At 37.7% G+C, this 26586-nt stretch overlaps 1 protein-coding gene across 1 annotated transcript; it reads left to right on the top strand.

Annotated features, from left to right (window-relative positions):
* The first annotated feature begins 2484 nt into the window (after positions 1 to 2484).
* Positions 2485 to 25616, top strand: Zbtb10 (zinc finger and BTB domain containing 10). The gene is made up of 5 exons (XM_013518199.1): positions 2485 to 3806; positions 18694 to 18783; positions 24095 to 24271; positions 24782 to 24957; positions 25205 to 25616. The coding sequence occupies exons 1-5, from the start codon at positions 2894 to 2896 to the stop codon at positions 25508 to 25510; spliced, it is 1662 nt and encodes a 553-aa protein (XP_013373653.1). The 5' UTR covers positions 2485 to 2893; the 3' UTR covers positions 25511 to 25616.
* Positions 25617 to 26586: the final 970 nt, after the last annotated feature.

Below are 26586 nucleotides of genomic sequence, written 5' to 3'. Positions count from 1 at the left end.
TGAGTGTGTTGTAGGAGAAAAAATAGCTAATTGAGAGCAGGAGGTGTTTTGGTACGACAGGATAGGAGGCGGGGGTCGGGAGGCTGGCTGTGGAACGGCACTGTGCACCTGCGGCGCCAGGCCGGGTTGGGGATGCTGCCAAGGGTGCACTGGAAACACACAGTTCTCAGTGGCCATCCCCTCACCTTAGGAGGGTGATCTGCGTTGCTTCACTCTGTCTGTGCAGTAGTGAGGTGTTCAAATTCCAATACAGTATCTTGGTGGTTTCGGTGACTGCCTGTACCTGGGAAGAGCACAGAAGTCTAGATGGGTTGTGGTTTAGTTTCAGAAAATTGGGGTTATCGTGTGTTTTGTCTCTGTGACCAGGACTCGGTGGTAAAACTAATATTTTTATAACTTAGTCATCCCCGTGATTGGGTTGAATGGAGTTTTGTGATTGTTTCGGGATCCACCATTAAGATGGTTTGTTTCTGTAAGAATTCTTTTTGCATTCCTGCCTTGACAACACCCCTCCCCTCCTGCTGCCCTTTCAGCGTGTTTATACTCTAGTGTACATCATTACATGTTTTTCTTCATTCTCATAAAATTATGGATATATATTTATGTTTTTTGTTTTGGTTTTGCAGCATTGAGGATTGGGCCTAGGGGCTTTCTACCACTGAGCTACATTCCCAGTCTTTTTTTTTAAAGACAGTTGTGCTAAGTTGCCTGAGCAGGACTCAAACCTTGGAATCCTCTTTCCTCAGAATCCCTCAGTGGTGGGGTTACAGTGTGTATTTTGTTATTTTATAGAAGTTACCTATAATTAACATTTTGTATAAAAAATGTGAAAAAATCTAACACAAAAATAAGGCCAGCATTTTCATTTGTCTTTTTAGAAAGGTATTAGCAGTTTTTCTTTTGGGGAAAAAATGATAACTTCAGTTACTTACCAGAGTTACTAAACTGTGCTAACCGCTATTCAGAGTGATGGGGATACAGAGCTCTGCCTAGAAGGAGCTTACCTGCTTAGTCACTTAGTGAAGGAAGTCATAAAATTATTCATTATAACTAATGTTTGTAGCTGCTTTGTCCTTGTAAGAAAAAGGTGCAGGAATTGTGACTTACTCAAGGTTAGACAGTTAATTGGTACAGACAGCATTCTGAAATTAGATTACATACCTATTTTTATATCACACAGCTGTTACATAGGAGTTTACCCAAACTAGACTCATACCAAATGGGACTACAATCCATACATGTATGATTGAGAAGAAAATTTATATGGTGATGCTTTGATGTAGATAATTTCTTACCTTATATAGCTTATGATGTTTTTGACTCTGGAGATAAGGCTTTTATTTGAAAGTTGACTAGGAAATTATATAACTGGATATTCTTGTAGTATAAGCACATTTTTTCCAGACTGTCTTAACTTTCATCAGTAGTTACCTTTAGTATTGGCATTAACCTAAACTATTTGATAGCAGTGTATGCCAGGATTTAAAATTTCCGTGGGTTTTTTTTTTTTTTTTTTTTTTTTTTTCCTTTTGAGACAGGGTCTCTATACGTAGTTCAGGCTGGCCTTGAGCTCACTTTGTAGACCAGGTTGGTCTCAAACTTGCAATGATACTCTTGCCTCAGCCTCCTGAGTGCTGGGATTACAGGGGTGCACCACCACACCTGGCTAAAATTTACCTTTTTAATAATACATGCCCACCATATTATAACTTGGATATTTTAAGGTCAGTGTCAACCAGAAGGTGATGAAGCAAAGGAATTGAATTCCAGTAAGGTTTCATAAGAAAGTATATAAAACCCTGGATTGCAAGTAGCTTTTTCTGCAAGTATTCCATGGAAGGAACAGACATTTCTGTTAAGTTTGTAACTTGACAGATAAGCAGTATCTTGCAGTAGGAGTAATAATTCTGAGTGTCACATGATCACAACTGAGCCTGAGGTTTTTGCCTCCCTCCCTCCCTCATTCCCTCCCTCCGTCCCCTTCTCTTGATCTCTCTCACCATGGGATTGTGGGTGATGAGGTCCCAGTGATAAGAGGTTATAGAGATTTCATCTACAGAGGAGAAAAAGGCAGAATTCCTCTCTTCAAATGAGATTGGGGACATGTGTAAAATGTGGGAAACAATACAAAATTTTGTAGAAAATCACCACCTAAATAAGATTGTAGTAGTGTGAGCAATCAGTCTGTTGAATGGCATTGTAGTGTCACATTTCCACGAAATCCAAGAGCAAGTATCATTGGATAAGTTCCATTAAAGTGCACAGAAAGAAAAAGATTCCATTGAGCCAGCAGATAGCGTTGATTCCAGTAACGATTGCTCTAAGTAATAACCCTCCTCTCTCTTGTCTCCCTCACACCAGCCACAAAGGTTTTCAAAGGTAAGTGTGGGTTAATTTGCATATTTTTCTTTATATTTTATATTTTCTTCATTATTTTATAGTATTGTAATCATTTTTATATGAATATTTTTGGGTTGTGGAATGAGTCATCTGAGTTTCCATTATTTGTTATGGGGAAGTTCACTTTGATGTACAGGTGCTTTGGGTTACAAGCATGTTTACAGAATGAATTTTGCTCGCACACCAAGGTGTCACTGTAATTATTCTTTTCATTTTAATTTTAAATCTGAACTCATGTCTTTAGATTACATATGAAAAGAAGAACCAAGAAAATACTGGTCCTCAGTTGGATCAGTTTCATTTTTCTTACAGTAGCAGTGAGTTATGCCACATTGTTCATTCCTTTCAACATGTAGGATGATGCTTCAGTCTCAAAAAGTGTAATAACTACTAATCTATATTTCACTAGTACTTTTTAAAAAACTTACGTGGATAATGATAATTTGTTTTCTTTGGATTGGGGGCTCTAAAATATAAATAAAATTTAATATTAATGTTTTCCATTCATTTTCAGGAACCAGAAATACCAGCAGAGGAGGGGTACTGTGACTTCAATAGTAGGCCAAATGAGAACTCTTACTGCTATCAACTTCTTCGACAACTAGATGAACAGAGAAAGAAAGATATTCTTTGTGATGTCAGCATTGTGGTGAATGGGAAAATCTTTAAAGCTCACAAGAACATCCTGGTTGCAGGCAGCCGTTTCTTTAAGACTTTATATTGTGTCTCAAACAAAGACAGCCCTAACCAAAATAATACTACCCATTTAGATATTGCTTTAGTTCAAGGTTTTTCGGTCATCTTGGACTTCTTGTATTCTGGTAACCTGGTGCTCACTAGCCAAAATGCCATTGAAGTGATGACAGTGGCCAGCTACCTTCAGATGAGTGAAGTTGTTCATACTTGCCGAAATTTCATTAGAGATGCCTTAAATATAAGCATTAAATCAGAAGCTCCAGAAGCTGTAGTTGTGGACTATAATAATAGAAAATCGATCAATAGAGATGGTCTGTCTTCATCACGGGATCAAAAAATTGCCAGCTTTTGGGCAACACAGAATCTTACCAACTTGGCAAGTAATATAAAAATGGAAAATGATGATTCTAATGTCGATGAGGTCCAAATGGAAACCTTCCAAGTGAGTGACAATAACTGGTCCCAGCATGGTTCTCCAGAATTGGCTGAAAATGAGTCTCCGGGTCAAGCAAAAGTGTTTATTTGGAATAATATAGGTTCCCAGGGAATTCAAGAGACTGGCAAAACAAGGAGGAAAAACCAGACTGCAAAGAGATTTGTTTATAATACACCACCTAATAATGAGACAAATTTAGAAGACTCCTCAGTGACGCAGGCGCCTATTGCCCATCCGGAAGAGAATAAGACCCTAACCATCAAGCAGGAGCCAGGTAAACACTGTGTTTTATATACAGAGACATCTCTGTTTGCATTGTGATTCTAGTTACAATTTTTTTTTCTTTTCTTTCTTTTTTGTTTTTTGTCTGAGACAAGTAATCCAGGCTGGCCTTGAACTTGGTTATATAACCTATGCTGATCCTCCTGCCTCAGCCTCCTGAGTGCTGGGATTACAGGCATATGCCACCATACCCAACCTAGCTAGTTATAATCTTGGGATATATATATATATAATTTTGTGGGGGGTAAGAGTGGGTTGGGACGAGGAGGTTGAGATAGGGTCTTACTATGTAGTGCAGGCTGGCCTTGAGCTCCAATTATGTAACTTAGGCTGGCCTCAAACTCACAGTGATCCTCCTGCCTCAGCTTCCTGAGCACTGGGATTTCTTGGGTATGTTTTAAAATAACATTTTAGTTAAATTTTTTTTATTACGAAAGTAATTAATGTGTAACACTATTTGAATGTTTGTACTAGATTAAGGGGGGAAATCAGTCAAACACAAAATCTCTGGTATATTTTATTTTGGAATGTGTATGAGTTTCTCAAAAGTTGTATTAACCAATCTACAATACAGATGCTTCTTTAGATGAGGTTAGATCTCCATAAACACGTCGTAAGGTAAAACTAAAATGCACTTAATACACGGCTTACTGAAGTCGTAGCTTAGACCAGTCCACCAGAAATGGACCCAGAACAGTGTGTTAGCCTACCCTTGGGCAAGTTCATGTAATGTGAAACTTGTAAGTGTTGGATACCTCATGAAATTTACTAAATAATGTGCTGAAAGTGAAAAAGAACATTGTATGGACACGCTTTTGCACCACCACTCAGTCGGAAAAGCCTAAGTCAAGCCATCTTAAGTCGGGCACTGCCTGTGAACCTCACTGTGCAAGGCATTCTGTAGATTTCCTCTTCTCTTTTTCCTCTGCTCACTATTTTACAGCTAGCGCTAGAAGAGATAGAGCCAGTAGTTGTAATATAAAATTATTTGATCATTTTGGAACACTTGTGAGATCTAGTTTACATTCCCTCCCCCTTAGGTACTTAAACAAACGTTTAATAGAATTTTGGTAATGATGAGATGATTCTGATTTGTTTAGAGCTACTATCTCACTTCTCTTAGGGAAGTTGGAATATTTCAAGTTTGTCCACTATCACCATCTCATTTTTGTTCTTTTTGGATTAGTAAAAAAGGCCTCTAAGATCTTTTTCTTCCATGTATTCCTAAAAGAATGTATACTAGAATCTTAGGATATCATATTGGTAGTGGAGATTCTTTTTTAAAATGTGTTAGACTGTAAATAGAAAATTTTTCTTTATCTTTAGTTTAATTTAGATGTCCCTAACCTTATTTCAAGAAGCAGCTCAGTGGGCTTGAGGTTTCTTATCTTAGGTTTGTCCCGTACTGCCAATATTTGATGTAATTGTACCTCAAAGCATTGTTCGATGTGTGATTTACTTGATGATGATTACCTGAGGATGGAATACTTTCTGTTAAAAAAAATTACTGTTTTTAGTTCCCAAATTGCAAAATGGTTTTTAGCTTTCTAAATTTAGGTTAGTTTAAATTGGTAACATTTTATTTATGTGAAAAATTGCACATGCATATAATAAATACTAGTTGTTGCTTTTATACTTTATATCAAGTGTTTAACAATAAATGCCCGCAGGGAGTTTTGTTAAATAAAATATTAAGGGTAGAGATTATTTCGCTGGTTTTTTTGTTTTGGCTTAATTTTATTATAGAAGACCTTGAAAGAGTTCTCAGAAATAGAGCTGCATTGGCTTTTTGCTGAATGCATTATTCTAGCATAGTGGAAACCTTGTTAGTGTACAAGTATGTAGTATTACGTACCTGCAGTTGCAAATGCACACAGAGCAAATTTCCTTTAAAGAATAAACAGATATTTTGGGCACTAGTTTGATGGGAAAACTAATTAGAGCTCACCCTATTAAAATTGTTTTTGGGGGGTTTTTTTGGCTTTCACTATGCAATTCAGGTTGGTCTTGAACTCTTTTTTTTTTTTTTTTTGGTTTTTTTCTCCGGTACCGGGAACCGAACTCATGACCTTGCGCTTGCCAGGCAAGCGCTTTGCCGCTGAGCTAAATCCCCAGCCCTTGAACTCCTTTGTAGCCCAGGTTGGCCTCGAACTTCCAGAGATCCTCCTGCCCATTAAAATTATGACCACATATAATTTGAATGATTTAAAGAGAGCAATAATTTTGAACCATAATGCATAGTTTGCAAAAATAGCAACTACTAGCAATTTTCTTAGCATACTTGTATGGATAGTGTAGGTCTGTAATGAATTAATTGTTGGTAGTCTAGTATGCCTTCAGTTTATCTCTTACATTGTAAAACACGATTATGTCTTTATGTCATTGATAACATTTTGGGATCTTGCTTAAACTCAGATTTGGCCGTATCAGCGGTATGCCACATTCCAACTGTTAAAGCTTTTTTCCAGCTTTTTAATGCCTCTAAATCCAGTAACATTTGAGGGCAAAAAGTGGGTCCTACAAAAGTATTATGGTTAGGGCGTAGTAAGACATAGACCCAAAAGCTGGCATATTTTTACGGTGAAGGGTGAAAAACTGGTAATACTTGGCTTTGCTGGCCATGCGGTCAGGTAATAACTGCCAGTTGTAGTGGGAGCGTAGTCATGAGCAAAGTGCAAGTAAATGAATATGGAGGTATTCGAGTGAAACTTTTTCCTGCTGATTTTTGGTGTAGAACTCCTTTTTTCTCTTCTCTCTTTTGCAGGCTGGCCTCAAACTCTTGATCCTCCCTCCTCAGTTTGTGTAGTGCTGGGGTTATAGGCGTGTGCCACCACATCTGAAAAGATTTGTTTTCTTAAGCAGTCTGTGTGTAGGGTGACCATTATTAAGAAGTCATTTTATATTGAGTGAAAATTTGCTTCTTCATAGCTTGCTAATTCTGCCATTTTTGAGGACTGTAATTTGAACCTAACCTCTAATCTTTCTAGTCTACTTGGAAACCCTTCAGATATTAAGACATTTTAAAAATTCCCCTTAAGTCCTGTTTTTCTAGGCTGCCCATTCCTCCTCACCTCATGAATACAAGGAATTGACTTTTTCCAGAAAAGTTCTAATACAAACACAGTGGGCCATGTTTCACCAAGGTTAGGGCTTTTCCCAAGGTCATTTCACCAATAAAAGTAGCAAGGCAGGTTTCACATTTAGGACTGTCCCATTAAAACCTTGTGATGAGCCACTAAGCTAGTAGATCAGTGTCTTTTAAAAATGAGTCTCCTTTAACTATTTTTTTCCCTCTTGCTGGGGATTGAACCCCAGGCCTAATACACGCTGTGCTGTACATCTATGGTTTGTTGGTAAATCATAGCTTGAATAATGTTGTCTTCTTGCTGTAGAATTTGAAACTGTTGACTGGTATTTGGGTAGTTAATTATTTTGGTTGTGGGATAATTAAAACTCAACAGAAACTAAAATCTGAGTAATCAAATGGGGGGTGTCAGTAATGTTTTGATAATGTGAATATTTCAAATCCTTGTCTTGCTGATTTCCAACAAATTTTAGCCAAATTAAATTCTAGGACTATAACACTATGTTCATGTAGGTGGCAGTCAGAGCAAATCAGGTGTTAATCCCATTTTTGATCTTTTGATGCTCTGGGCTAATAATGAAATTTTGTTCTTTGAGTCTAGATTTTTATTTTTTAAATTTTTTATCTTTTTGAGCCAGGGTCTTGCTATGCAGTTCAGGCTGGCCTTGAGCTCACTTTGTAGCCCAGGCTGGTCTCAAACTTGCAACGATCCTCCTGCCTTGGCTTCCTGAGTGCTGGGATTACAGACGTGTGCCACCACTCTTGGCTGAGTCTAGATTTCTATGTCTCAGTCATACTAGCAAATTCCACTCATTGTAAATAATAGTACTATGTATTACATGCATACATCATTTTGCATAGATTTTAGATTGACAGATTTCCAGAATACAAGTAAAAATTAGCAAAGAAATTTAAAAAGTGCTAGTTAAGGATATAAATGAGATTACTCTTGTTAAGTTTTTAATTGATCCTAAAGATCAAGATACTAAACAACCTAGAAGGAAGAAACATATCCATTCTATAGGATGGCAAACTTCCTGGTACTGACTTCTGAAAAGTTCTCAAATGGATTTTATAGTTGACACTGTGTATATCATGGGCAGTGTCTGCAAGTGTTTCCAGTAAATACTGTAGTGAAGGCCGGCCTTGAGCTCGCTTACGTAGCCCAGGCTGGCCTCCACTCTTGGCTGAATCTAGATTTACTCCCACTACAACTGCGGTCCTGCCTCAGCCTTCTGAGTGCTGGGGTTACAGGAGTGTGCCACCACGCCCAGCAATAGTTTTTATCTTTGATACAAGTTAACAATTCCCAGTACCAGACCAAAAAAAAAAAAAAAAAACACACACACACACAAATTTAACACAGTTCTATGTAGATGACTGATTTTTTTCTTAATGCCACACAAATATTCAAATGTCAGGTAATTTTATTTGATCAAAAGCCATACAGTTCTTTTAAAACCTAAATCGATTTCTCTCACTTCCACTTCTGATGAGAGAAAATAGTTTTACAGTATTTGTCCTTTTATATTAAGCCTTACAAGTAGAGTTGAAATCAGTTTTAAGCACTTACATTTCCAATTTGTGTATTTGTCTTCTAGTTAAAAAGCATATAATTTAATATTTAGAAAACAATTTTGAGAAAAATACTCAAACTAGGTAGATGTAGGGAATCCTAATGGCATATATTGGAAGTAATTATTCTAATTGCATCAATTTTTAAAAATTAGGTGCTAGTCAGCATTTGTACTGTTCTATTTCAGGTAGTAATTGATGGTTGGTATTACTTTTGGGCAGGCAGAATTCTGAAATATTTTCTAAATGATCACATTTGTAGAACTAGTGAAACATTTTTTACAGTTTTGAAAACAGGTTATCTGATTTGAAAAGTCCTACTGTTTTAACCATAACATAAATGTAGTATATGAATGATTTTTCTAATTTTAAAAAAGGGAACTTAGCTTTGATAAAGGAGACTTGGGTTTTAGGCTGAGTTTTGCCAATCAGTTAGCCTTATGTAACCTTTGGTTTTTTGGCTGAGTCTAGATTTCTATATCTCAGTCATACTAGCAAATTCCACTCATTGTAAATAATAGTACTATGTGTTACATGCATACATACTTCATTTTGCATAGATTTTAAATTGTAACTAAGCCCAAAAAACCTTTCTGATTGGAAAGAAATAAAACTTCAGGTTCATAATTCTGAAACCATAAAAATTCTAAAACCCAAAGTTTTTTTGTAACTCATTTAAAACCATTTATTTTAAAAACTTCCTTCAATGTGAATACTCGTGTTTTATGGTAGAAATGCTAATGTTTTGATTATAGGGTGCTACCCCAGACTTCACTAGGGTGTGTCAAAATACATAAAAATTTTTCATTCTCCATGTTATCCTGAGAGGGCCTGGATTCCTATTTTTTCTTAGTGATTCTAGATGCTTGGCTAAACCTTTCAAGCATCCTTTTAGGATGATATATGTTAGAAAGATGAGCAAGTCAAAATGTTAAGTCATTTTTCGTTTTTGAGACAGATTCTCTCTTGCTAAGTAGTTCAGGGTGGCTTTAAACTCACTGTGTAGTTCAGGCTGGCCTCAAATTTGAGGTGATCCTTCTGCCTCAGCCTCTCATAGGTGGATGCCACCACACCTGGCTTCAGTATTTAGGTTTAAGTGGATAATAGTAGTAGTAGAATGGTTTGTCATCATTTTTCTCTTCTCCACTTTATTTTCTCTCATGTGGTAGCTAAAATAATGACAACTTGTAAGTAGAAGAAGGACTACTAATAAGGAAGGATCAGGGGCAAGAGAAAGTAATAGAGTAGATTCAGAGCACAGTATCTACATGGATGGAATTGTCACAGAGAAACGCATTAATCTGTAACTAATACAGGTTAATGATTGTAATTAAGAAGCAAACACTTAGGATAATAATTACAGCAAAGGGTAAAACCGAAGGCCCCTAGCTGCTCAACAGAATTGGAGAAGACTTGGATCTTGTACTGTGCAGTGCTGTGGCTTTCCACTCCCGGGTGGCAGGAAACGAATATTGTAACTAGGCAAAGAACAAGACGGGGGCTTAGCCGGGCTCTGAGGTGGGTTAGGTGTAGGGCTCCTTTGTAATTGTCTTTGTATGTCGTGGTAAAGATTTGTGACCATTTTTGCAATTTTAAAATTTTATTGGTGCATTTTAGGTACACATAATGGTAGCACTCAGCATAGAGAATTTGTACCTGTCCGTGATACATCTTGATTCTTACCTTTTTTCCCCATTCCCCTCCCTTCCCTTCAACTCCTCTTCCTGTCCTTATTTGCAAAAGTTCTTTTTGCATTTTTTTCTTTTTTTTCCCTTGTCTCTTATTTCCTTCCCCTCACCACCCTCCCTGTTCCCCTTCTCAGTGGAACATTTTGAATTATGGATCTTGTTTTACGAACTGAGGCAACAAGAGTTTTTTTTTTTTTTTAACTAGCTGGGCATGGTGGCACCTGCCTGTAATCCGAGCACTTGGGAGGCTGAGGTAGGATTGCTGGGAGTTCGAGGCCAGCCTGGGCTACATAGTGAGCTCAATGCCAACCTGAACAAAACCCTGCCTTTTTAAAAAAAATTAGTTTTTGAACTAGATATTTGATATGTTTATGCTTGAATTTAAGACTTTTTAAATTGGAGAAAATAGTGCATGAATTTGAGGAGTGAACTGGTGAAACATTAGGAATTATTTTCTTTTTTGACAGAGATGTCATTTTGAATAATGCAAAGAAAAAATGTTATGAGACCCAATCTAAGTCAATGCACTCTTGAGTGAATGAGTTTTTTAAGAGTGAAGCAAAGAGCCCAGGGGTATAGCTCAGTGGCACAGTGCCTGCCTGGCAAGCACAATGTCCTGAGTTTGATTCCCTGTACAAAAGAAAAAAAGAAGGAAAAATTAATACCATGTTTCTAGGGCACTACAGGAACTGTGAAGGGTGCTCTGTGTGTATATGTGTGTGTGTGTGTGCGCGTGCGCTATGTATGTCTACACACATTTGCAACTGGATTTATTGAAAGGGAAAAATGAAAAGTACCTATTTATGAAAAAACGCTTTTAGTCCTGAATCTGTAGAAAAGAGAAATCTAATATATACAGTATATGATAATGAAAGATGAAAAGTATTTCTGATAATATCTTACTCTTTTCAGAAGTACTATATTTGTATTTTAACAAAGTTGGAAGAACTGGACATGATGGTACATGTCTGTAATCCCAGCATTCAGGAGACTGAGTCAGGAGGATCTCTGTGAGTTTGAGGCCAGACTGGGGTGTTACAAACTGAGTTCAAGGCCAGCCTGAACTGCATAGTGAAACCTTATCTCAAAAAGACAAAAAAATGTATTATTTGCAAAGGACAATTATAGCTAATATCTTGGTTCCTGTAAGAACAAGAAAGATACAATGAATGCTAGTTTCGCATAGTGGTTTTTTGTTGTTGTTGTTCATTTAGTAAAAGTAGTACAGCATATCAAATATCACTAACAAGTAAGTTTGAATATAGTCTTGCACTCTCATTCCCAGGGTTGCAGATTACCCAGACTTTTTGATTGCTCCCTCTGTGGTGGGCCCTGAAATGACCAAGAAGGCAGTACAACACTGTTACTAAACAGTGTCCTCATGAATAAAGTTGAGGATACAAATATTCTTACTACTGCATAGATGGGTAGTGAAACTTAAATGAGAATTTATGAGAGGACTTAACTGCTGGATGTGAGAATTGTGCTTGGCTTTGAGGAGGCTGCTGTTAGCGAGGGGGAAAGGCACTTGTAAAGGTAGAGGAAATTACACATTGCTCACCATTTAGTGCTGGTCATTTAAATCGTATATTCCACACATACACCTGCTCCTAATCAGAAAAATAGCTTTCATCTTGTGAAACTTAGTGTTTTAATAAATCTTCAGTACAATTTTCTGATGTTTGTAAAGAAATATTTTTCCAAGTTTAAATGAAGTGAAATATTTCATGGTAGGATCTTGACTGACTCAGAATCAAGTATGTTATTTATTTTGTAGTCTTGTACTTTTAGAGAAAAAGGTGATGACTGAGAGTTACTGTCATGCTTCCTAGAGAAGAAAAATTCATTCCTGTGTCAAATGAGTTGTTTGTTGGTTGTCTGGCTCCTATATTCACAGCAGCCATAATAATCATTCAAGGCTTTGCCTGATTTTTTTTTTTTTTCTTTTTTTGTCTTTTGGGATTTTTTTTTGTCTTTTTTTTTGAGACAGGTTCTCACTGTGCAGTTTAGGCTGACCTTGAGCTCACTATGTAGCTCAGGCTAGCCTCTAACTTGCAGTGACCCTCCTGCCTCTGCCTCCCAAGTTCTGGGATTACAGGCGTGTGCCACCATGCGTGCCTTCTTTGCCTGATTTTGAATGAGGTTAAAAAGAAAGAGTTCTGATATATTGATTCCTAAATCAAGCACATTGTTGATGAAAACTTAGAGTCAACCAGGAAGAACTTGCCTATTTTGAGTTATATTTTTTTATTTTGTAAAGAACCAAGTAGTTGATGCCTTTCAGAAGTGAGACAGTGTAATTCCTGTACCATGAGTACCCGTATCGTGGGTATCATTTTGTTTTTGAGGGAAAGTAACGTTAGAGGGAAAGGAAGAATGTATTTGCTATTTAATAAGCTTTTGGCTAAGAAGTTCTGTAACTAGCATCTATGTAGGGTTAAAGATCACAAATTAAATTCTAATGCTTTAGGCTGAGAGAGAGGAAATACCTCTTGTAAGAACTAGTTGATGAAAGCCTTTAGCGAGTTTCTGTAGAACATTACTAGAACAGAAATACCCTCTGTTTACATACTCTTTCCCCCCACAGATTAAGAAACATAGTAGTTTGGATAATGTTTTAAATGTTTCCCTGTTTTTGTTTTGTGTTTTTGGGGTTGTTTGGTGGTGGTGGTGGTACTGGAAGTTGAACCAAGGACCTCATGCATGCTGGACAAGCACCCCACAGCCTGAGCTAAACCCACAGCCATGTTTTTATTGTAGGTTGAGACATTGTCTTGCTCAGTTGCCCAGGCTAGGCTCAAACTTGTGATCCTCCTGCCTCTGCCTCCTGAGTAATGAGGATTACAGACATGTCCCACCATGCCTAGCTAAATTTTATTTTCCAATTAGTGAAATATGTTTACCTTTGTGGGAAAACAAAGCCATTACATTTCAGTTAAATATTTTCAGTTTATGGATATATTTTAGTGTACTTACAGATCAAAAAGTTGAGAAATTGTTTTGCAGGCACTAAGACTATTATCTAGTAATAAAAAGTGCAAAAGGCAGAACTTTTTTTTTTGGTTTTTTTCCGGTACCGGGAACCGAACTCACGACCTTGCGCTTGCCAGGTAGGTGCTTTTGCCGCTGAGCTAAATCCCCAGCCCCAGAACTTTTTTTTTGATGGAAAGGTTCATAATATGAAAGCTTTGATATTTTTATCAGTACTACCCAAATCAGTCTACAGATTTAGTGCAGTCCCAGTTAAAATGTTGGTAAGGCATAATAATCAAGTCAATATAATATTTTTAAAGGCCTTTGTCTGCATTATGATTATTTATTTATTTATTTATTTAGAGACAGGGTCTTGCTGTGGAGTTCAGACTGGCCTTGAGCTCACTTTGTAGCTGAGGCTGGTCTCGAACTTGCAAAGATCCTCCTGCCTCAGCCCCCTGAGTGCTGGGATTACAGGCGCACGCCACCACGCCCGGCTAATTTTTTTTTTATACTGGCTCTCACTAGTTCAGGCTGGCCCATTGCCCTCCCATTTCACTTATTTTGTTTTTTGACAGGATAGGAGGCTGGGGGTTGAACCCTAGGGCCTTCACACTGAGCTGTATTACCCCCAACCCTTTTCAAACATTTTTTATTTTGAGATGGGATCCCACTGATGGCTAAGTTGCACACGGTGGGCTTAAACTTTGACCTTTCTGCCTTAGCCTCCCAGAGTGCTTAGGTTATGGGTGTGCTCCATCACACCCTGCATCTAGGCGCTTGCTGAATGAAAGTAATACATATTTTCATTTCCCACCTCTAATTCTAGGCAGCATTGACACAATATACTTTTTCCCTGAAAGCCTTTTACGTCTTATTCTAGCTCATTAAATGGTAGAATTCTTCAGTATACTTGGTCAGCGTTTTTCTTCTTTGTTCATGACTTCATCTGCTCACTGCTGTGATGGTGTTTGCTGTTTATATTCTGACAACTCAGACATTTCCAGCTCGAATGCCAGATCTATAGCCTCTACTGCAAAATTTCTGTACTTGGAAAGTAAAATGAAAAAAAAAAAAAATTGAGATCAGATGAGATGCCGTTTTTCCTCCCATCTTTACAGTGGAACTCTACTCAGCCTAGTAAACATCAGAGTCATTAGAAGGCTTGTTAAAATACAGATTTCTGGGCCTCTCATCCAAACCAATTCAGTAGGTCTAGGTGGGCCTAAGAATTTCCCTTTACAGCAAAGTTCCCTGATGATACAGATAGAGGGACTTTGAGATCCACTGCATTAGAGAGGCAGAATGGACTGTTTGCTGGGAAGTGGTAGAGGTGGAATTTAATGCTAGGCCGAACCAAGCTGAATCTTCTAACTCACCACCCTATCTCTCTCTTGTAGGTGTGCCACACATATGCTGTGCTCACAACTAAACATCTGAACATCGAACACCCCTCTGTGGTCTACCTCCTTGGTTTCCTTTCCTACCATTAATACTGCATGGATAGGCTAGATTCCCTCTTCATCTTACCTCCTTTCCCCCAATGTTCAGTCTGCCACCAAGCCCAGTTCTAACCCCAAACATTCTTAAAATTCATCCACTTTCTTTGTCATTGCCATCAACAAAAAGTGAAGGTCCCCTTCAGCCCTTGTCTGGATGCTAAAATAACTCGCCTGGCTATATCCTTTCACCCTCCTTTAATTCATTATAGCAGAGTGATAATAAATAGTTCTTTTAAAAGGCAAATGATTTAAAACATTTAACTTCTTACTTAAAATCCTTTAATTCAGTGAGGTATGGTGATGCACACCTGTAATCCCAGCTTTTCAGACTGAGGCAGGAGGATCACAAGTTTAAGGGCAGTCTGAACAATTTAGCAAGGCCTTATCTCAAAAATAAAAAGGGCTAGGGATATAGCTCAATGCTCCCTTGGCTCAGTTCCTAGTACCATTGAAAACATAGATACAAAAAAAAAAAGAAAAAAGAAAACATAGATACATATTCTTTCATCCCTTCTGAAAAAAAGGCCAAGTCCTTCCCAGCTGTACAAGGCTTGGTATGACCTGCTGTGCATAGCTGACCGCCATTTATACTACTCTTTCACAGTCGTGGAATCCCACTGTCCTCGCGTGCAGTGCCGAAGTTCTGTAATTTTGAAGCTTTATAACTGTACAGTAGAACCATCACTGTGTGAGACCCTATTGTATTACATAACAATTTATTTGCTTATTTAAATACTTTGGAGTTTTTGTTTTGTTTATTTTTTTGAGACAGGGTGTCACTGTGTAGTTCAGGCTGCCTCCAACTCACTGTTGTAGCCCAAGCTGGCCTCACAGCAATCCTTCTGCCTCAGCTTCTAGAGTGCTGGGCTTGTTACAGGCATGAGCCACCTCACCCAGCTTAAGTGTTATTTTAATAAGTACAGAGAATCTTTGTTTAATTTTTTTTTTAAGTTTATTGGTACATTTTTAGGTATATATAATGATCACATTCATCATAGGAAATTTGTGCTTTACAGTTTTTATAGCTTGTTTTCAGTTTTTAATTTTGGATATTGGGAAGCCAAAGGAATCAAGGATGGTGGTACGAAATGTCTTAAATGAAAGGTGCCTGGTGGTGATGGTTAAAGGATATTTTAAAACATATTCAGAAGTGGGTGAATGGTAGTGCACACCTGTAACCCCAGCACTGGGAGGGTCATCCGTTCTGCTCAGCCTGAGCAAAGTAGGGAGACCGTCTCAATAAACAGAGCAGACTAGGACTGTAGCTTAGCGTGATAGAGGGCGGGTTTAGGACAGTTGAGGTGATGGAGTCCAGAGCAGAAACCTAGACATTAAACTAAAAAAAATTGGAAGTTCATCCTAAAAGCTGTGGTGAACCAATTTAAAAATGGACATTTTAGGAACATGAAATAAATGCGTCTTGGAAATGAATAGAAGTGTGAACACCATCATTTGAAAGCAAAGAGAACTTGTTCCTCTAGTTTAGTAAGAGAGTAGTCTGGAGTACCTGGCTGAAGGCAGTGGAGTTGGACAGATTTACAGACAGGTTTACAGCCAAATGGTTACTCTCATTAGCTTGCCTTTTTTCCTTTTATGTTGCTTTTCATGTTGCTTCAACCCATCCTTTCCGTACAGAGTTAGGATTAACTCTTAACAATGACCTCTTTTCTGAAATGTTTGCCTACTATTTTAGCTTCATTTGTCGTCTTTAGAACCAGTACAGAACTATGAACCTGTTGTAATGTTTTTTATACTTAATTAGAAGCATCATAATCATAACAATTGACTTACTTTTTTTTTTTAAGAAACAGTGTGTCCCTGTGTACTTCATGCTGGCCTTGAACTCACTATGTAGCCCAGGCTGGCCGACCTTGAGGTGATCTGAGTGCTGGGGCTGCAGGCATGCACTACCATGCCAGCTTTGGCTGGCAGTTTAAGTAATTGAATTTTTATACTGTGAATGTCATTGAGGAATCAGGCAGACAGACAGTCGCATAGCAGCAACAAGGCTAGGATCAGCATCTAATTTATCTTGACTTTTTTTTTAAAACTTTATTTTTGCACCTTGACTTTTACTGCTCATTCCTAACCGGTACACAGTACTTAAGTTTTCAGGGTGCCCATGTTCTTACGATTGAAAACCATGTCTGAACCTTAGATGATCATTTCATAAATATTTAGGTGTATCTTCCACCCTGTTACTACATGTAATGAATAATATTTAATGGAAGGTATTAGCACATGTAGTGATTTCTGGCATTAGTCTTCCAGATATTTTAAACAAGTCAAAAATACCAGTTACAAGTTATAATTTGTTACCTTTATTAACAAATAATTGGAAAGCATATATTTCAGATATTAGAAAAATATAACCACTTACTAGTCTCAGTTATTTACAGGATGTCCAAAAATTGCATATTTTCTCTCTTTTTTTGAACCAGGATCTGACCTCAGGACCTCATACTTGCCAGGCAGGCGCTGTGCCACTGAGCTATATCCCTGACCCATTTTTCTCTTAATTTTTATTTTATTTATTTAGTTTTTTATTTTTGTAGTGCTGGGAACCAAACCCAGGGCCTTAAAAGCTGTACCACTGAGCCACATCCCCAGCCCCTTCTCTTAATTTTTTTTTTTAAAAGCCCTTCTCTTAATTTTTATAGAGTAATATAACAGGACTTTTTGTTTTGTTTTGTTTTTTGAGACAGGGTTTCACTTGTAGTTCAGGCGGGCCCTGAACTCCCAGTGATCCTCCTGCCTCAGCTTCAGAGTGCTGGGATTACAGGAGTGCACCACCATGCCTGGCATCAGGAAGTATTAAAACAACAACTTCATGCAATAATCTTTCTGTGTATGGTATATCTCAAAACATTCAATAACCAGCATTATAGTCTAGACAGTAGTATCTAGTATCTTTCTGAATTGCTGTTGAATTATTGTCTGTCTTTGATCAACACACTGTACACAGCCATGTTGACCTTTCCTTCTGTGGGTGATATAATTTCAATAAAACCTCTACCCCTAAATGCAGTGGTGAAGATATCAATGGTGGATGTCCTGCTATCTCATATTTTTCAGTTATTTGGTCTGTCTAAATTGTAAATGACTTTTTGAACCTCCTTGTTTTGAAAAAATAACAAAATCCCATATTGTTTGGTCCAGAAGATACATAAATATTTTATAATACTTTCCTTGTTTTTTGATTACAGGACATCCTATTAGATGTTGGTCAACTGTGTACACCACCCATAGAATTATTATAATCATTGACCACTAGCGGAATTTTTTGTTTCTTCTTTCAAGTTCTGTCATTTTTGTATTGTGAATAGTTAGCAATAAAGACATGTCTTTTCTTTCCATTTTATAACAGACTTCTCTGATGTGCTGACTTTTCTTTCTTTCTTCAGTTTGTGTCTTTCTTTGGCAAATCCCTTCTGTTCAGTCTGTGTCCCGAGTGTGTCTGTTCGTTGTAAAAGAGTATCACTGAGTTCTGGAGAAGCATAAAAATTATATCTAATGTACTTACAGTAAGAGTTTTTACAGATTATAGCACAAAATTACAGATTATTTTTCACAAATAAAATAAACATGAATTGGTAAAAGAAAATGACCAGAACTACTTATTTAGATTTCATTAGAAACAAACATCAAATGCAAATACAACACTCTAAATAAAAAAGTATGCAGAAAATAATCTCTAAAATACAGACAGGCATGCTAGTGTATGGAGTGCAAACAAGAATCCTGGTTGAAAGGACATCCGCCCAAGCCGCGCTTTCTTGGGATAGGAAGTAAACAGATGCACTGCCCTGAGTGCCACTCGGGCTAAACTTGCTAGGTGGTTAAGGCAGGCACGGATTGCTCCCCTTGAGTTCACTTTGTTTTGTACTGACTTAGGCTTGCTTCTGTACCATGCAGTTGTTCAGCATGTAGTATATCTCCAGTACTTGCAGATAACCCTATTTAGTCTGCATAAGAAACAATTGAAAGAGAAAGTGATACTTCGGGTGGTGGCTGTAGTGTGGTTTTTAAGTAAACTCGTCTGCGTGTCCTTTTCAGATTTGGATGGTGCTCTGTTCTCAGGGCCAGACGGTGTAAATGCAAGTCTATTGGCTGAAGCCTGGTGTGCTCAAGATGGAGGTGATGCCGGTAGGTACAGTAAAATTTTTAGCAAGAGTACATTTAAGAGGATTGGAAGATGGGCATGTGCTTGTTTTTTTCCTGAGGGTTTATGCAGTGTCTTACCTTATATTTGTAAATACTTAATCTGTGGTAGCTTTGCTTATGATGACTTTGGAAATTTGGCAAACACAAATTGGTATTTCTGGTTTTGTTTGGGGGACTTATTGATTGGTTAATTTTAATATTCAGATTTTTACTAGTGCATATTTTCAGTACACATTCATCATGAGGAGTTGGTACGTGTACATAACACTTTTCTTTTTGGTTCCGGGACTCAAACTCATGACGCTGTGCTTGCAAGGCAGGCACTGTCATTATCCCCGGCTTTAACACATCTTTTTATCCCCTCCCATCCCCCTCCTCCTCCTCCTCTCCCTCCATCCTTTGGTCCTTTTCCTCTGGCAAAAGATCTATCTACCTGTTTCTTTTTATTGTGCTCTTTAATTTGTTTGTACTATGGGTTTCTCATGTAAGAAAACCATGCAATATTTAGGGTCATGTCTGATTTACTTAACATTATGGTCTCAAGGTATGTCCATTTTCCCACAAATGACTTGTTTATCTTTCATGGGAGAGTAGTGCTCCATCATGTAAAAATAACACATTTTTCTTCATCTGCTGATAGACATAGGCTGCTTCTAAGATTTAACTAAATATAGATTTAGATTTGTGACTTATGCTGCTATAAATATAGGTATGCATGTATCACTATAATAAGATGAATGGGAGTTTATTTATTAGAACTTTAAAAATTTATAAATATCAAAGGTAGTTAATAAAGCTTATAACTTCCTATATAACTATATAACTTATGACTTCCTATAGGTGAAATGGGAATAGAAATGACCAGAGCAATTGACTAATGTATTTTAGTTGGTTTTGATAAAAAAATTGTAGTGTAAATATTGATGGCCATTGAAAATGTAGCAACTTACACCAGTTCTACTGTGTAAGAGAGAAGCCTGGATGCACGCAAAAACAAGGTTTCTGTGAGTGTGTTACGAGTGAGAAAGTATGAAAAGAAAACTTTTTTAAGTCTTTTTGAGACAAGGTCTCTCCATGCAGTTCAGGCTGGCCTTGCTCACTCTGTAGCTGAGGGCCTTGAACTCCACAGTGTCCTCCTGCCTCAGCCTCCTGAGTGCTGAGATTACAAGTGTGTGCCACCACACCCAGCTGTTAAGCCACTATTAATGGACTTGTTCCCCTATGATTGGAAAGTTGGTGAGAAAGCCAGGTGTTGTGGCACACGTCTATAATCCCGCCTGTAATCCCAGCACTCTGGGAGGCTGAGGCAGGAGGATTGCTACAAGTTCTGGACTCTACGTAGTGAGTTCAAGGTCAGCCTGAACTACATGGTGAGACCCTGTCTCAAATAAACAAAAAAGTTCCTGGGGAATGGCATATTCACTTGATCTCAGGTACTATCCCATGGATTACTTATAATTACAAGGGAGAAAAGGTATTTTATAATAAAAAGACCTGAGAAACATTAATATGAACCAACTGAGTAAAAGTATCACTAAGAAATTAAGTATCACGCTGAAATTAAGTAACAGCATTGGCTGGCACGTCATTACCTGTGTAGTATTCTTGCAGAATGTTTTAACGTGAACCTAGTTATGAAAGGAAAAAAATTGGACAAACCTAAGGGAATCTTGCATGTAGTCAGCGTCCCAAACTCTAATGTCATGTTGTGATAGGCAGAATAAAGGAGACAGTGTAAATGTAGTGTGGATCTTGATTACCTGAGCGTTAAAGGGCACATTTTGGGAAGAGCTGTAAATGTGGATATGCGGTTTGTGTTAAGATGCAATCAGCGCTAAATTTCTGTGGTTTGAAGAATGCTCTAGAACAGTGGTGGCAAACCTGTGGCATGCGTTATTTGTCTTTAAGACAAAGATGTTAATGTATGAGTTGTGTTTTCTAAACTGCAGCCTCCAATATTCCCGTTTAGTTGCACTGTTGGCACCTTGCGATAAGTAAGTAGGTTTTGCGGTGCAGTCTGGGCCCTTGCCTCTAAGAGGTTCGCCATCACTGCTCTAGAAGACGATACGCAGCTTTGGGCTTGAAGTAAATAAAGTTGTAAAATAGTTTGTAAAAGTGTGTATATGTGAATACACAAGGAGAACATATGGCAGAGTTAACGCTGTTAAAGGGTTATGGATGTTTGATGCTTTATCTTCTGTAGTTTTGAAATTCTTTTCAAAGTTGATAGGGGAGGGAGGACAACTAGGGTACTCCTAGAAAAAGAACTCAGGCTTCTAAATGACAAAATTAAGCCATAGATTATTTTGTTTGTTTGTTGGTTTGGTTTGGTTTGTTTTGTTTTGGTTGGATTGGCTTGACTTTGGTTTGGTTTGGTTTGGTTTGGCTTTTTGAGACAGTCTCACCGTGCTGGCCTGGAGCTCACAGCAGTCCTCTTGTCTCAGCTCCCAAGGGCGGGTAGTACAGGTGTGTGCCATCATGGCAAGGTTAAGCCAGTTTTGAAGGAGATTGGCCTGATGGTGGTTCTCTTAACTGTTGAAGAGAATTACTAGAATTAGTTTTGAAATTAGCCCTAGATCAAATGCATTAAATTCTGAAGATTTCTTTGGTTGGTACAGAAAAGTAGTAATATAGCAAGAGTATTACACTTGCTTTCTTGGTTTAGAAATGTGGTCTGAGGATGAGTTCCATGGGGGCAATGTGAATTCATGCATAAAATTAAGAATTCACATTCATAAGCATTTTCTGTGGAGAAGGATCCACGTCATTTATTGTATTCTCAAATGAATGAACCTGTACCAGGCATCATGGCACACACCTTTAATTCCAGTTCTCAGGAGGTTGAGGAAGGAGGATCACTGCAAGTGCGAGCCAAGCCTGGGCTGCATGGTTAATTCAAGGCCAGCCTGAATTACATAGTGAGATCCTATCTCAAAAAACAAACAAAAAATGTCAACCCTTGATTTGAGTCATTTCTCTTAGGAAAGAAGTCATTTTCACCCATTAGTATTTTTGCATCTGAGATCAGCCTTTGTCTTATAATCTATATCTTAGGAGATCAGAAACATTGCTTTCTCCTTAATTTGCCATTGTGGAATAATGTATCTAGAAAGATATTGAACACTAAACTATTTGGAGTAGATCCTTAATTACCTTAATGGTAATGCCATAAGTGTATTGAATTACAGTGACAATTCCTTTATTCAGGCTATTATAATTCCTATAAATAATCTTTGCTAGTTTGGAGTATTAGAAGAGATGTAAGAAATTTAGGGCAAGACTTTCATTGGTATTCTAAAAAGTGTCTCTTACCTGTTACCATGCATGTTTTATACAAAAATGTAATTTCAGGTATCAAAAAATACGTAATCCTGCATCTTTGATTAGCAGTCCATAAAAGTTTAGGTATAGTCTGTCAATGTAGTGAATATTAAATTGAACACGTTGCAATATCTAACATGATTTTGAGCAAGTGAAAAATTACCTACCTGGCTGGGCGTGGTGGTGCACCACTGTAATCCTAGCCCTCGAGAGGCTGAGGCAGGAAGATCACTTTGAGTTGGAGGCCAGCCTGGGCTACAAAGTGAGTTCAAGGCTGACCTGAACTGCATAGCAAAACCTTGTCTCAAAAAACAAACAACAACAAAAAAATCAGCTACATGGTGTAGCTTTTGCTAAATACGATTATTCCACAAATAATTGGAAGAAATTTTTATGTTTTAGACATTAGAACTACAAAGATCAGAGAGACACTCCTTGTTCTCTCAGAGCCTAATTTTTTAATGAATTAGATAAGAAATACGAATCATGACGCTACAACTGTTTAGAAATTTGAAACTGAAAATTAATTGACCTCCACAGGCTGCCACTGCCATCCTAGTCTCTTTCCTACATATATGAACATGCTGTTTCACTCTGGAATTCTGAAAACTTTCTCCCGAGCAGCAGTTATGTTTAAATTATATATGAGTTCAAAGGGCTTTCTTGACATTAAAAGTAGGGAAGTTGTATTCCAAGTACAAAACAATTTATATCAGTGGATTTAAAAACATACAGTAGGGACCTTTTTACTTAATTGGGTATTGATGCTTTCGCCAAAGAGGAGAATATCTTAAATTTCTCTATTGTTAAGTGTCTAGTAAATGCAAGAAAGTGCATTTTTATGAAATACACTTTGTTAAGCATTCTTTTATTAAAACCACAGAGTTCCTGGGAGTAAAATTTTATTTCGGGTTGAGTTATAACTTACCCTAAATGCCTGGGCTCACAAGTGCTTTAGGATGTTGGAGTTGTTTAGGTGTCGCAGTGTTTGTGTGGAGCTTACAAGTGGAACTTCTCCAGTCTGAGGGTGCGAAACTGAGCACCTTGTGGTGCTCACAAGTCAGGTAGGGAAGCACTTCAGGTGTCAGGGTTTTGGATTAGGGTCTGAGCCGGTACTGTTGCAGAAACGAGGTGTACATGCATACATCTTGGAAAGTGGTTTTCAGAAGCATAATAAAGGCCTTGAAGTGGGAGGCTGCTTACCATTGAACAACATAGAGGCCTAGAGAGTTGGAATGGAGTCATCAAGGTGGGTGCTTGGAAGCAGGGACTCCCCGGGTAAGGTGCAGTAGGGCGTTGAGATTGGCTTTTTACTTGGGAGTGAGGTGTGTAACCCTTTCAGTTTCATCCTTCCCATGGGAGGGTGACAGGCTTTGAGTTGGTATTTTAAAGGAAGCTTTTGTTGCTGGGTGAAACACAGACTCTGGAACGGCAGTCGGGGAGCTGGGAGACAAGTTGGCAGCCCCTGAAAATAATCCTGAGGCTAGAATCAGTGATTGGGTTAGAACAGCAGTAGCTGTGAGGAGTTCTGTGTGTGTAAAGCTCCTGCAATCCAAGGAATTAGATGCCAGTTCAGAACTGGAATTAATCGAAGCACTTGGGAGGCTCAGGCAGGAGGATCGTTTCCAGTTCAGGACCAGCCTGGGCTACAAAGTGAGCTCGAGACCAGCCTGAACTGCCTATCAAGACCCTGTCTCAAAAAAATGGAATTAAATCCTCAGGGAGATAATTCCTGCCCCCTGTCAGTCTTTTTGCTGTTAACTATATTTAAATACTTGATACTGGGTATTGTATAAAGGAAAGAGATTGAGTTAGCTAACAGTTCTGGAAGTTTAAGAGTTTTTTTACTTAGCTCATTTATATTAAGATGGTATATTACTGTTTCTAGAGTATAAATGTATTTTGTTTTTCTGACTCTAAGGAAACAGATACTTACATTATTATTTCACAATCAACTTTTTTATTGTACTAGGTACTTCACATGATTTCAAATATGGTTTGATACCTGGCCTGTCAAGTGATTTCAAGTATGGATTACTACCAGGCACCTCAAATGATTTCAAGTATGGGTTGCTCCCAGGTGCTTCAAATGATTTCAAGTACGGATTATTGCCAGACTCTTGGCCAAAACAAGAAACTTGGGAAAATGGTAAGTATTGCTCAGCCAAATAGAATTTTTTTTTTTCCAGTCAGATTTTGTTACATTTTAGATATATGTAATGATCACATTCATAATAGAGAATTTATACCTATGTATAATATAATTTGTTTCTTTTTTTCCCCCATTCTCCCACCCTCCCTCCAAACCTTCCTCCCCTCCCCAACAAACAGAGAATTCTGATATTTTGTTTTGTTGTGTTTTTTGAGACAAGTTTTTGTTATTAACCTAGGCTAGCTCTGAAGTTACTGTATAGCCCAAGCTAGCCCCAAAGTCAAGATGCTCCTACCTCTGCCTCCTGAGTTTTGGGATTACAAACAGGCGCGTGCATCCTTATACCTGGCACAATTTTAAAATAAATTTTAACATTTAATAAGCTTCCATATTCTAGGTTTTAAAAAATAAGTAGTAACCCTATATTAATTGCTATTCTTAGAGATAGAGATAGAAACCTTGATAGCAAGTTTAATAAGTGCTTTTTAATTTTTTTAATTGTTACAGGCGAATCATCTCTAATCATGGTGAACAAGTTAAAATGCCCTCATTGTAGCTATGTAGCCAAATACAGACGAACACTAAAAAGGCACTTGCTCATTCATACGGGAGTGAGATCATTTAGCTGTGATATTTGTGGGAAGCTGTTTACTCGAAGAGAACATGTAAAAAGACATTCCTTGGTAAGTAGTTTTGAATACAACCAACTTTGTGATAAACTGTGTTTATGCCAGTGAAGTTTAAAGCATTTTAAGATATTTACAAATTTAAGGATGATTCGTACATTGCTTTAAACAAAACATGTACATATGAGATGATACTGAACTTCGTACGAAAGCATTGGTGTATTCACTCATTGTGGTTTGAGTGGTTCACATGCCTTCTGTTTCTATGCTGTCCTTATATTGGATTTTTCCCCCTTTTAATTAGGTGCATACAAAGGATAAAAAATACAAATGTATGGTGTGTAAGAAGATCTTCATGTTAGCAGCCAGTGTTGGAATAAGACATGGATCTCGTCGCTATGGTGTTTGTGTAGACTGTGCAGATAAATCACAACCAGGAGGGCAAGAAGGTGTAGATCAGGGACAGGACACAGAATTCCCTCGGGATGAAGAATACGAGGAGAACGAAGTACGAGAAGCTGATGAAGAGCTGGTTGATGACGGTGAAGATCAGAATGATCCACCTCGATGGGATGAATCAGGAGATGTTTGTATGCCCCTGGATGATTAACTGACCTACTTACTAAACTCCTCAAGGATGCTGCATTTGGACATAACATGAATCGACAATTTGGATTGTTGAACTTGAAGGCTTGCAAAATATGGTACATGCTGGATGGTAGTTATGTTGCTGTGAAAACTGTAGGGTCAAAGCCTTATAGCAAAAAATTTTTTTATATTTGCACAGGACTGTACAGCAAACAACCATGTGGTTGCTTACATGGAGTCCCCACATATTCAGTCAGTTATCAAAGTGAAATATTTTTATTTATAGGATATACAGTAACTGTTTGGGTCCTATGAATATGTAGTACCTGTCCTTAATAGCTTACATTCATGTGTCACTTTAGCATGAATGAAGAAAATCCATTCCTAAAAGTACAGTGACAATGGACTCAGTCATGGTGTCCACGAAACCACTCAGGCTAGTTTGTACTAGTAGAATTTTGTTTCTATTTTTTGTTTTTTTAGTTTTTTTAATACAGATTTTTCAGTGAGGGGCTTTTTCAACCCCATTGGTTCTATTTTCTTGTATTTTTCCATTTTAATTTGCTTCATAACTTAAAACAAAATCTCCGAGTCTTAGGTATTATTTCTCAGTTTTGTGCTGATGGGCATGTGTATGAGAACTGGAGAGGTAATTTATTGGAATGAACTGACTGACTTTCCCCAGCCCCTTTTTTGACATGAATTTTACAAATGAAGAATGATGTTGAAAAGTTAATGTGGCAAAGTTGACAAAGACCACTAAAATGATTATGATTTAGAAGTAACTTTCTCCTGCTGCTCTAATCTGATAAATGGTTACTATATAATGTTTTTTATATGATATTTGGTTTTGGGTATCTGTTACTTTGGCACTATTCTTGTTTGCCTCTTATTTTTGCCAGTGTACTATACCTCAGCCTTATTTGAGAGACAGAAGGTGGATTTAAAAGTCATAGAAACAATAAGTAAAGTGATTTGTTTTATAATTTATCTTCCATGTCCAGTTTGGTTAGCTTGTTATGCAATATAAGTGAAATATCAGGTTTTTATTCCTGTGCCCTTTTTATCATTAAAATTAACGCAAAATGTGCATTCTCT

Source organism: Chinchilla lanigera, unplaced genomic scaffold (genome assembly GCF_000276665.1).
Source record: "Chinchilla lanigera isolate Chin_1 unplaced genomic scaffold, ChiLan1.0 scaffold00043, whole genome shotgun sequence".
Taxonomy (NCBI): Eukaryota; Metazoa; Chordata; class Mammalia; order Rodentia; family Chinchillidae; genus Chinchilla; species Chinchilla lanigera.
Note: the sequence above shows the minus strand (reverse complement) of the source record. Positions and strands in the feature narration are given on the sequence as shown.

Excerpts from the sequence above, each read along its gene's own strand:
- Zbtb10 (XM_013518199.1), top strand. The coding sequence starts at position 2,894 with ATGTTTTCCATTCATTTTCAGGAACCAGAAATACCAGCAGAGGAGGGG. Across the intron at positions 18,784-24,094 it reads TCAAGATGGAGGTGATGCCG|GTACTTCACATGATTTCAAA; the intron begins GTAGGTACAGTA and ends TTATTGTACTAG. Across the intron at positions 24,272-24,781 it reads ACAAGAAACTTGGGAAAATG|GCGAATCATCTCTAATCATG; the intron begins GTAAGTATTGCT and ends TAATTGTTACAG.